At 41.9% G+C, this 12500-nt stretch overlaps 1 protein-coding gene across 1 annotated transcript in view; it reads left to right on the forward strand.

Moving 5' to 3' along the window:
* LOC143294622 (glutamate receptor ionotropic, NMDA 3A-like) overlaps nucleotides 1-12500 on the forward strand; it is a gene marked incomplete at its 3' end in the record, with an annotated part of 236914 nt that overhangs the window by 98968 nt on the left and 125446 nt on the right. The window contains 2 exon segments of the mRNA XM_076605998.1: nucleotides 2454-2944; nucleotides 2946-3053. Coding sequence (XP_076462113.1) covers nucleotides 2454-2944; nucleotides 2946-3053 — 599 coding nt within the window.

The raw sequence follows: 12500 nt of genomic DNA on the forward strand, positions 1-12500 counted from the left end.
TCTGATAAAGAGAATCATTTGTTGTGTCAGGCCAGTCTCGCGTTTCGAACGGGTTCCAGCAGTAGTTTTCGTCATCAGTCACACGTCAGTAGAAAAGACAGCCTTGGAGAGAGAGAGAGAGAGAGAGAGAGCAGTGTTGTGTTGTCTGTGCATGCGAGGGGACCATGAGGCGATGGTCAATATTGACAGGAGTGGCAGAATTCCCTTTCCCCATCACAGATCCGCACACAACTCGCTTTCACTAGGGGGGAATGGACACACACACACACACACACACACACACACACACACACACACACACACCACTTGAATTGTAATAGCTCCCTCCTGTCAATTGTGCCTCCGTGGCGAAATCTTACATTTGCCGTGAATGTAATGCAGTGCAGTGCAGTGCAGTGCAACACAGCGCAATACAAATCGGTACGGTGCGTTGTGGTGCAATGCCATTGGATGGGATGCGATGCAACTGAACGAAATGCATTGCAGTGCAATACAATGCAATGCAAGGCAATGCAATGCAACGCAACGCAACACAACACAACACAGCACAACACATTACACCGCATCACATCACTTCATGTCACATCCCAGCATAACACAACACAACACCAACACCAACACCAACAACATAACACAACACAAACAACACAACACAACAGAAACACAATTCAACGCAGCATAACACAACACAATACAAATCGATTTCTCAGAAGAAATTCTTATTGGCGTTCTGGTGAACACTAACAATTAAGAAGATTGCAGAGTGTAACCCATACCCATATAGGGATTTTATTTTTGTCTTTTCTCCCAGGACTGTTATTTTCCGTGGGAGTCATATCTCATGCAAGGAGGTATGTTGTTTGTGAATGGGTTCTGTGTGTTTTGAAGCTGATCTGTCATTTTTTAAACATCTCTGCTCTGTATATAGACAGAGCGACTGCCAGCAAGAGGGTACATCAGCCACATCCATTCTCGGTGGTCAGGTCAGCTTGTTTCATGGACCGCCCCATCGCAAAAAAACAAAACAAAAACAACAACAATAACAAAAGAAAAAAGTGTAAGAATGAACTACAAGCAAAATATATTTCGAGTATTTTGACTGACGTGTAGCCTCAGAACTTCCAGCTTTCTCGGACAGAAAACTTTGATGATTATTGTGACGGAGTTATCATCAGCGTTCTATTTGTGTGGAGTGATGGCCTAGAGGTAATGCGTCCGCCTAGGAAGCGAGAGAATCTGAGCGCGCTGGTTCGAATCACAGCTCAGCCGCCGATATTATCTCCCCCTCCACTAGACCTTGAGTGGTGGTCTGGACGCTAGTCATTCGGATGAGAGGATAAACCGAGGTCCCGTGTGCAGCATGCACTTAGCGCACGTAAAAGAACCCACGGCAACAAAAGGGTTGTTCCTGGCAAAATTCTGTAGAAAAATCCACTTCGATAGGAAAAACAAATAAAACTGCACACAGGAAAAATACAAAAAAATGGGTGGCGCTGTAGTGTAGCGACGCGCTCTCCCTGGGGAGAGCAGCCCGAATTTCACATAGAGAAATCTGTTGTGATAAAAAGAACTACAAAATCAAATACAAACAAAAATTTTCTTGTGGCCTTTTTCTCCTGCTTATTCTTCTTCGCCGTCTCTCTCTCTCTCTCTCTCTCTCTCTCTCTCTCTCTCTCTCTCTCTCTCTCTCTCTCTCTCTCTCTCTCTCTCTCCCCCACCTGACCCCCCCCCCCTCTCTCTCTTCTGTGTCTCTCTTGTCTGTCTGTCTGTCTCTCCTTGTCTCTTCCGTCTTCTTTCTTCTCTTGTTTCTGTTCTAAGTATTATATGTGCATATACTAACATTGTTCGTCTTTTTCGTGGGACAGAATTGAAATTCATTCATGCAATGTCATGCTTTTGTGTTGAGTCTTTGTTATGTTTTCCCTTCTCGTGAGGGCAGGATGAAAACAAGCCATTTGTGCTTATTCCTTTTTTTTTCCTCAATGAAACGGATTCTCTCTCTCTCTCTCTCTCTCTCTCTCAAGTTTTTCTTTCACCTCTTTTCTTTTTCTTTTCTAAAATGGGAACGATGTTTTTATTACTGCGTTTTATTTGCATTTTAGGCGTCATTATGTTTGTCTGCAATGTCATAGTTCTCCTTTCATTTATATATATATATATATATATATATATATATATATATATATATTATTATTATTATTATTATTATTATACCTCACCATGAAACGAATGAATGATTCACGTTTGTTGTTTTTCTTTTCTTCTGTTTTTCGCTTCACCGTCGTCCGCCGGCCTATCTACGTACCCGCCAACCCACCCATCCACCCACCCACAACTCTCCTCATCTCCTCCCGGTCTCGTCTGACCCCCCCCCCCCCCCCCCCCCCCCCCCCCCCCCCACACACACACCCACACCCACACACACATCCACACACCCTACACACACACACTAGATGCACAACCCGTTCTACCTGAGCCTGCAGCCGGCCAACTCACACATGGCCCGAGGACTGGTCAGCCTCCTGGCAGTCAACTACTGGTACCGGGTCACGCTGCTGGTGGAGGACGAGCTCCGCTACGACGGCTTCCGCAACACCTTCCGCCAGCTGACCACGGACGCCATCTGGGACGTGGAGGACGAGCTCTTCCTCTCCAGGGCGCTCTCGGACCGGGACGTGGAGGCGGAGCTCTCGGCGCTCAGCCCCAACGTTTCGCGCATCTTCATCCTGCACTCCAGCAGCAGCTTCGCCCGCCGTGTGCTCTCCGTGGCCCCGCGCGCGCTGAGCAGCGATCGTCAGTTCGCCTGGATCGTCACGGGCAACGCCTACACGCGCAACGAGCACATCCTGCGGGACTTCCCGCTGGGCACCAAGGCCTTCCTGCTGAACCAGGACCTGCACGTGGACGACCTGCTGCGAGACACCATGGAGTTCGTGCAGGAGGCCTTTCCGGGAAAACCCGCACCTGCACCGCACCAAGAGCCTGTGGCTGCAGCGTGGATGCTGGTCCACCAACGGCCAGCCGCCCTCGCCCTTCCACAACGAGGTGTATAGGTGAGTAGTGCGGGTTTTCCCGATTTGTGTTGTGTTACTTTTTGATGATGGTGATCTTCTTGTTGTTGTTGGTGGTGGTGGTGTTCTTGGTGGTGGTGGTGGTAGTAGTGTTGTTGTTGTTGTTGTTGTTGGTGGTGGTGGTGGTGGTGGTGGTGATGGTGGCGGCGGTGCTGGTGCTGCTGGTGTTTTGTTGTTTGTGATGGAGGTGATGGTGTTGTTGTTGTTGTTGTTGTTGTTTTAGTTGCTGGTGGTCCTGGTGGTGGTGCTTGCGGTGGTGGTGTCACAATAGATTTCTCTTTGTATGAAATTCGGGCTACGCTACCCCATTACCCTCCCCCTAGCCCGGGCTCTTGGGAAAGGGTGTCGCCACAAAGCAGTGCCACCTTTTTTCTGTCTGCAAGATGATGATGATGATGTGATGACGACGACGACGATGATGATGATGATGATGATGATGATGATGATGATGATGCAGTGCCACCCTTTTTCTGTCTGCAAGATGATGATGATGATTTTTATCATCATCATCATCATCATCATCATCATCATCATTATTATTGTTATTATTATTATTAACCGAAGTGATTTTTTTTCCTGTACCATTTTGCGATTAACAACCCTTTTGTTTTTGTGCGGGCTGTTTTACACGTGCTAAGTGGATGCTTACACACTCAGGACCGAGCTTTTTTTTTGTTGTTGTTGTTTGTTTGTTTGTTTGTTTGTGGGTTTTGTTTTCTTTCTCTCTCTCTCTCTTTTTTTTTTTTTTTTTTTTGGTCTTATCCGAAAGACCAGCATCCAGACCACCAAATAATGTCTGGTGGAGTAGGGAAGTGTATGGAGCTCGAACCCTTGGACACTCGCTTCCTAGTTGGCCATTAATTTTGGCTCTGTTGTGGAGTCGGAGTTGCGGGTTGGGTGGTGGGGGTGGGGTTAGAAATATCCAATGGTGCGGAGGAAGGGAAGGGGAGGGGGGGGGGGGGGGGGCGAGATGATGAAGATGAAGAGAAGGGGGCCGGCAGAATGATTGACGCTTATCTGCCAATACTTTATCCGTGTGAGTATGGGTTCGAATCCCGATTTATTTCTCGTCCTTTCGCCCCCTGTTTAGAAAATCAAACTGAGCGTTTTGTCACTCGGATGTGACGATAAACCGAGGACCCTTGTGCAGCAAGCACGCACGCGCTTGGCGTGTTAGTCATCTGACAAAAGGACAAAATACTGCAGAAGACATCCACTCTGAGTTTCAGTTTCAGTATCAGTTTCGGTAGCTCAAGGAGGCGTCACTGCGTTCGGACAAATCCATATACGCTACACCACATCTGCCAAGCAGATGCCTGACCAGCAGCGTAACCCAACGCGCTTAGTCAGGCCTTGAGAAAAAAAAAAAAGAAAAAAAGAAAAAAAAAGATGAATAAATAATAGATAAGCTTACATATATAAATAAATAAATAAATAATAATATAATATTTAAAAAAGGTAGTCATAATAATAATAATAATAAAAAAATAATAATGATAATAAGTAAATAAATAAATAAGACAACAATGATGATAAATAAGCAAATAAATGTAAAACATGAAGACACAGATTCACACATACACCCACACATGCATAACAGATATGCACCAAACATGCAGTTTCACAGATATGAAAGCACAGTCAAATGCATATAAACAAACGTACATGAGCTCCAACACACACACACACACACACACACACACACACACACATTACTCTGCACCTCCTCTACCCCCCTCCTCCTCCACTCTGATAGATATGTAAATGGATGTGCATGCATGCGCTCAAGCATGACTAGCGCGCTGGGTTCCGTCGCTGGCTCAAGGCATCGCGTGGTTGTTGCGTACATGCATTAATTTAATCCGAACGCGATGAAGCCACCCGAATGTGTAGAGGTGGATTCTCTGTCTCTGACTTGGACTGTCTCTCTGTCTGCCAGTCTTTCCGTCCACCTTATATTCTCTCCTTTTCTCGTTCGTTCGTTCGTTCTCTGTCTCTCTGTCTGTCTCTGTCTGTCTGTCTGTCTGTCTGTCTGTCTGTCTGTCTCGCCTTCGCTTTCAGAAACATATAACAATTTTCACTTTGTTCGATGCGTGTGATTGGGTAGGCCAACGGGGAATTGCAGGGTAGGCGATTGTGTGTGTGTGTGTGTGTGTGTGTGTGTGTGTGTGTGTGTGTGTGTGTCTGTGTGTCTGTGAGTTTCGGTCTTTTGGTCTTTGTATGTCTATTTGAATGTGTGTGTGTGTGTGTGTGTGTGTGTGTGTGTGTGTGTGTGTGTGTGTGTGTGTGTGTGTGTGTGTGTGTGTGTGTGTGTGTGTGTCTGTCTGTCTGTCTCTCCGTCTCTCTTGGATATTATACGCTTTTCTTAAAACATGTCAGAAGTGTTAATTGCAGTTGTTAAGCTTGGAATATTTCTTTCAATCTTTTCTTAAATGTCAATATCGCAACTTATCTGTACCTTGAAATCATGAAAATGTTCAACTGTAGAACCTCCAAGGGCATATTGGGCAGTTTGTTGTATTCATCAAGAAAGGGAATTCCAGATTTTCTGTGAACAAGCAATAGAATACGTATGACCTGACATTCCGGTATCTATTCTCTGTATTTTTAGTAAATACTTTGGCTCTAACAATTGCTTATCTTAGGCATATAGAAGTCATTGCCTTACTAGAGCCATCACCACTTGCATAAGACTCTTGTACCTTGACTCGACGGGTGCAATAGCCGAATGGTTAAAGCGTTGGACTTTCAATCTGAGGGTCCCGGGTTCGAATCTTGGTAACGGCGCCTGGTGGATAAAGGGTGGAAATTCTTCCGATCTCCAAGGTCAACATGATGTGCAGACCTGCTAGTGCCTGAACCCCCTTCATATGTATACGCAAGCAGAAGATCAAATACGCACATTAAAGACCCTGTAATCCATGTCAGGGTTCGGTGGGTTATGGAAACAAGAACATACCCAGCATGCACAGCCCCGAAAACGGAGTATGGCTGCCTACATGGCGGAGTAAAAACGGTTATTCACGTAAAAGCCCACTCGTGTACATACGAGTGAACGTGGGAGTTGCAGCCCACGAACGCAGAAGAAGAAGAAGTACCTTGACTCCATTTGTGTTTACTGAAGATTTTGATGAGTTTAAACTTTTGTTTCCTAGCCTTTGTTAAATAGTTTTCGTTGCGAAGTTAGGTTTAGAGTAGAAATACGTGCTCATAAATGTTACTGCATCTTGAAATTTAATGTCCTACATTCAGTATGCAAATCTGGGAAACAAAAAAACTTGACGGTTGATAACAAGCATTTAAAAGCATCATGTGAACTTTGTGAGAAGAAAGCGTCAGTTTATTTTGCATCATGTGATCGCTTATTTCATCAAGTTCCAGCATACATCTATCTATGTATCCATCTAGCCATTTGTCTGTCTGTCTGTCTGTCTGTCTGTCTGTCTCTGTCTCTCTCTCTCTCTCTCTCTCTCTCTCTCTCTCTCTCTCTCTCTCTCTCTCTATATATATATATATATATATATGTATATATATATATATATATATATATATATATATCTGTGTGTGTGTGTGTGTATGTATGTGTGTGTGTGTGTGTGTGTGTGTGTATGTCTGTGTGTGTGTGTGTGTGTGTGTGTGTGTGTGTGTGTGTGTGTGTGTGTGTGTGTGTGTGTGTGTGTGTGTGTGTGTGTGTGTGTGTGTGTAAAGAAAATCTGTCCATGACAACTGAATAATGGAGGAAATAAAAAATGGAAAGTGAATTCCTCTGTCAATAAAAGATTGTTTCTTGTATTTTTCGTTTTCTTTTTGCTTAGCGGTCGTTCAAATACAAATGTCATTTGCATATTGTAAAAGAAATGCATTTTTGGACATGATTTGGGGGACATCAAATTTTAATGAACTGAAGAGAAGAGGCGCGATGAGAGACCCTTGGGTAATGCTAATGTGTGGACAGTTCAACTTTTGTTAGACGTTGGCTTGAACGGTTCTGTCGATAAGAAATCCTTTCACGTGACCTCATAGCTTTCCAGATTTTATATACAAAATAATTATTGTGTGCCATGCTTCATCAAAGGCTCTTTTTAGATCGAAGATTATACAGGAACGCTTTGACATCGTGCGAACTGGGTTTTTACGTTTGTTTGAAAACATTTGAATGTGGTCGATAGTTGAACGACCTGACCTTCTGTGTGTGTGTGTGTGTGTGTGTGTGTGTGTGTGTGTGTGTGTGTGTGTGTGTGTGCGTGCGCGCGCGCGCGAGCGTGTGTGTGTGTGTGTGTGTGCGTATGTGTGTTTGCCTTTGTGTGTCTGTCTCTCTCTCTCTCTCTCTCTCTCTCTCTCTCTCTCTCTCTCTCTCTCTCTCTCTCTCTCTCTCTCTCTCTATATATATATATATATATATATATATATATATGTGTGTGTGTGTGTGTGTGTGTGTGTGTGTGTGTGTGTGTGTGTGTGTGTTTCTTTACTGTGATTAGATGATTGCTTCAAAAGTCTGGCTAACGGTTCTTTTTTTTTTTTTTCTTCTTTTTTTCGTTATTTACTTCAGCTTGTTAACATATGTAAAGCTTTTTTTCTGTTTTTGTTTCTTTCTTTTTTTTCTCTCTCTTTAAAAAAAAAATTTATTCGTTCCTCCTATTCGGCCATTTCCCTTACAGTCTACTTGACTTACATAGAACTGACCTCCATCTCCTAGACGCTTGGCTCCTTCTGCTGGTTTCGGGCCTTTCATCGTTCTTTCTGTTTGGTGCCAGATATTTCTTGTCTTTGATTCCACCAAAGTTGGCTTGCTGTTTTGTTGTCGTTGATTTCTTTTTTTCTTTTCTTTTTTTCTTTTTCTTTTGAATACCTCTTGTCTCGATCAGTTTGATTCCAGGTTGGGATTTTTTTTCCTGACTTTTGTTTTCTTTCCAGGAAAGGATCGAGATATTTCATGTCTTATTCTTTGCGGTTCCAGAGGTTTTCTTTAGTTTCTCTCACCGGGTCTCGGTTCCACCGTGTCTGCAGTCTCTTGGGAAGTATCCCCCCCCCCCCGCGCCCCCCCCCCTCCCCCATACCCCCGTGGGGATGCCTGGGGGTCTTTCAGTATAAATAGCATCCCTGCCTTCTGGAAACTCTGTGCTAGAAATGTCCTCTTTTCTGTCACTGTCTTTGTTTCTGCCTTTCTTTTTTTTCTTTCTTCTTCACTGTTGTCTCCTTTTTCTGCTTTCCCAAACCATTGCCCCTTTTGTTTTTTGGTGTGTTTTTTTAATGTTTTGATACACACATATAATCACAGCTGTGTATTACCCCGCCCACCCCCAACATTCATCCATGTAAAAACACAAACGCCCATTTAGATTCCCCAACTCATCCACCTACCCCAAGTACACTTGTATAGTCACATGCTGATCTCTTTTCGCCCGCTCCAAAGACATGAGTGTTCACACCCATGTGCACACGCTTCCTAATTCGCGTTGAAATTACAAGGGGTGGTTACACCATTTTCTTTCCAATAGAAATTACAAGAAATTGTCCAATCATTTTCTTTCTAAATGAAGCCAAAGAAAAGGATAGTATCATTTTCCTTTCTGAATCAGATCAAAGGAAAGGACTGTATTATTTTCCTCTTTAAATGAAACTAAAGAAAGGATCGTATTATTCTCCTTTCTAAATGAAAGGAGTGTATCATTTTCCTCTCTAAATGAAACCAAAGAAAGGATTGTATCATTTTCCTTTCTAAATGAAAGGATTGTATCATTTTCCTTTCCAAATGAAAGGATTGTATCATTTTCCATTTCAAATGAAACCAAAGAAAGGATTGTACCATTTCCCTTTCTAAACGAAACCAAAGAAAGGATTGTATCATTCTCCTTTCCAAATGAAAGGATTGTATCATTTTCCATTTCTAAATGAAACCAAAGAAAGGATTGTACCATTTCCCTTTCTAAATGAAACCAAAGAAAGGATAGTATCATTTTCCTTTCTAAATGAAACCAAAGAAAGGATAGTATCATTTTCCTTTCTAAATGAAACCAAAGAAAGGATTGTATCATTTTCCTTTCTAAATGAAACCAAAGAAAGGATTGTATCATTTTCCTTTCTAAATGAAACCAAAGAAAGGATTGTAACATTTCCCTTTCTAAATGAAACCAAAGAAAGGATTGCATCATTTTTCTTTCTAAATGAAACCAAAGAAAGGATTGCATCATTTTCCTTTCTAAATGAAACCAAAGAAAGGATTGTAACATTTCCCTTTCTAAATGAAACCAAAGAAAGGATTGTATCATTTTCCTTTCTAAATGAAACCAAAGAAAGGATTGCATCATTTTTCTTTCTAAATGAAACCAAAGAAAGGATTGTAACATTTCCCTTTCTAACTGAAACCAAAGAAAGGATAGTATCATTTCCCTTTCTAAATGAAACCAAAGAAAGGATTATAACATTTCCCTTTCTAAATGAAACCAAAGAAAGGATTGTATCATTTTCCTTTCTAAATGAAACCAAAGAAAGGATTGCATCATTTTCCTTTCTAAATGAAACCAAAGAAAGGATTGTAACATTTCCCTTTCTAAATGAAACCAAAGAAAGGATTGTATCATTTTCCTTTCTAAATGAAACCAAAGAAAGGATTGTATCATTTTCCTTTCTAAATGAAACCAAAGAAAGGATTGCATCATTTTCCTTTCTATATGAAACCAAAGAAAGGATTGTATCATTTTCCTTTCTATATGAAACCAAAGAAAGGATTGTATCATTTTCCTTTCTATATGAAACCAAAGAAAGGATTGCATCATTTTTCTTTCTAAATGAAACCAAAGAAAGGATTGTATCATCATTTTCCTTTCTAAATGAAACCAAAGAAAGGATTGTATCATTTTCCTTTCTAAATGAAACCAAAGAAAGGATTGCATCATTTTTCTTTCTAAATGAAACCAAAGAAAGGATTGTATCATTTTCCTTTCTAAATGAAACCAAAGAAAGGATTGTATCATCATTTTCCTTTCTGAATCAAATCAAAGGAACATTTGTATCATTTACCTTTCTGACTGAAACTACAAAGAATGGCTGCACTGTTTCCTTTTGTGATTAAAAAAGAATCTACATGGAATTGTGGAATCTTTTCGCTCACTTGAAGACACTGTGTTTAGTCGTCGTCCTAAGGAGCAGCAGAGGAGGTTGCTGTGGCACAATCGATCTTGCGTTTGACGACTGATCCAGTGTTCACCGGTGGTCCGAGTTCGAGTCCTCGTTTCGTCCAGGTGGGGTGTCCTTGGGAAGGGACGAGTCTGTCATCACTCCACCCAGGTGTGAATGAGAACTGGCTCCGTTTGGAAATGTTGAAATAGCGTAAGGTGACTTAGTTTGGAGAGGTTGAAATGGGGTAAGATGACTTAGTTTGGGAAGGTTAAAATGGCCTAAGATGATTTGGTTTGGGGAGGTTAAAATGGCGTAAGATGACTTAGTTTAGAAAGCTTAAATTGGCGTAAGAGGATTTAGTTTGGGAAGGTTAAAATGGCGTAAGATGACTTAGTTTGGAACGGGTAAAAATGGCGAAGGATGATACAGTTTGGGAAGGTTAAAATGGCGTGCGATGACTTAGTTTGGAAAGATTAAAATGGCGTAAGAGGACTTAGTTTGGAGAGGTTGAAATGGGGTAAGAGGACTTAGTTTGGAGAGGTTGAAATGGGGTAAGAGGATTTAGTTTGGAGAGGTTGAAATGGGGTAAGAGGACTTAGTTTGGAGAGGTTGAAATGGGGTAAGAGGACTTAGTTTAGAGAGGCTGAAATGGGGTAAGAGGACTTAGTTTGGAGAGGTTGAAATGGGGTAAGAGGACTTAGTTTGGAGAGGTTGAAATGGGGTAAGAGGATTTAGTCTGGGAAGGTTAAAATGGCGTAAGATGACTTAGTTTGGAACGGGTAAAAATGGCGAAGGATGATATAGTTTGGGAAGGTTAAAATGGCGTACGATGACTTAGTTTGGAAAGGTTAAAATGGCGTAACAATATTTAGTTTGGGAAGGTTAAAATGGCGTAAGAGTACTTTGTTTGGGAAGGTTAAAATGGCGTAAAATGATTTAGATTTGGTATGTTAAAATGGCGTAAGATGACAGTTTGGGAAGGTCAAAATGGCGTAAAATGACAGTTTTGTGTGTGTGGGGGGGGGGGGGGAGGGGGACAGGGGGGGGGGGGGGGCGTGCGTGCGTGTGTGTATCTGTGTGTGTGTGTGTGTGTGTGTGTGTGTGTGTGTGTGTGTGTGTGTGTGTGTGTGTGTGTGTGTCTGTGTGTGTCTGTGTGTCTCTATCTATATGTCGTAGGTTTTGCGTCCATTATGATTGCGCGTATTATCTTTATCATTCACCCAGATCCTGAAACTTTAATCTCCCATTTCACGTTTACATAATTCATTTTAAATTCTTCTTGGGTTTTTATTTCCGCGTTGGATAAAACTCCTTCGTTTATTGATTCTCGACTTATTCTTTTTCCATTTCGTTTGCAGTTCAAGACTTTTAATCTCTTTTTGATCTCCGAGGTTCGTGCCGGCCACCGCTCTGTCTCTGTCTCCCTCTCCCTGTATCTCTCACCCCCTCTCTCTCTTCCTCTCTCAGTGTCTGTCTGTCTGTCTGTCTGTCTGCCTGCCTGTCTGTCTGTCTGTCTGTCTGTCTGTCTCTGTCTCTGTCTCTCTCTGTCTCCTCTTTTTCTCGATCAAAGCGTAATAAAAGCCCATTTTACTTTTTTGTGTTCAGCATCAATTTCTTCTTTTAGTGTTTAACTTTTACATTTCTCATCCTCTCTGGTGCAAGACAGTTCTTTATTTGTTCTCTTTCTTTCATACTATGCTTTTGTTGTTGTTATTGTTGTTGTTGTTGTTGCTTCTTTCACATTAAGCTAGAAGGGCTGATTACGAACAGTGATGAGTCAAAATATAGGGAAGAAGTACGTGAACTTGTCAGCTGGTGTGATCAAAACAACTTAGAACTCAACGTATCAAAAAGCAAAAAATTAATTCTAGATTTCAGGAAGACCAGATCTGACCCCTTACCACTTGTCATTGAAGACAAGCAAGTAGAGATCATCAGCGACTTTAAATTTCTCGGACTGATCATTTCCAACGATTTGAAATGGGAGAAAAACACGGAAAAATTTGTTAAGAAAGCACAACAGCGCCTGTACTTTCTTCAGCGCCTCAAAAAGTTCGGAATTAAAGAAGAAATCATGGTTGATTTAGACCGAGCAGTCTTTGAAAGTGTGCTAACCTTTGCTATTACTGTTTGGTACGGAAACATATCCAAGGCAGAAGTTGCAGCCCTTAACAGAATCGTAAAAACTGCCACCAGGATTACCGGGGCTGATCTACCTTCTCTAGAAGACATATATTATAAGCGGCTACTCAAAACAGCAAAATCAATCAGCCAGGACGAATCACATCCAGCTTTTGGGATTTTCGA

The sequence above is a fragment of the Babylonia areolata genome, chromosome 20, assembly GCF_041734735.1.
Source record: "Babylonia areolata isolate BAREFJ2019XMU chromosome 20, ASM4173473v1, whole genome shotgun sequence".
NCBI lineage: Eukaryota > Metazoa > Mollusca > Gastropoda > Neogastropoda > Buccinidae > Babylonia > Babylonia areolata.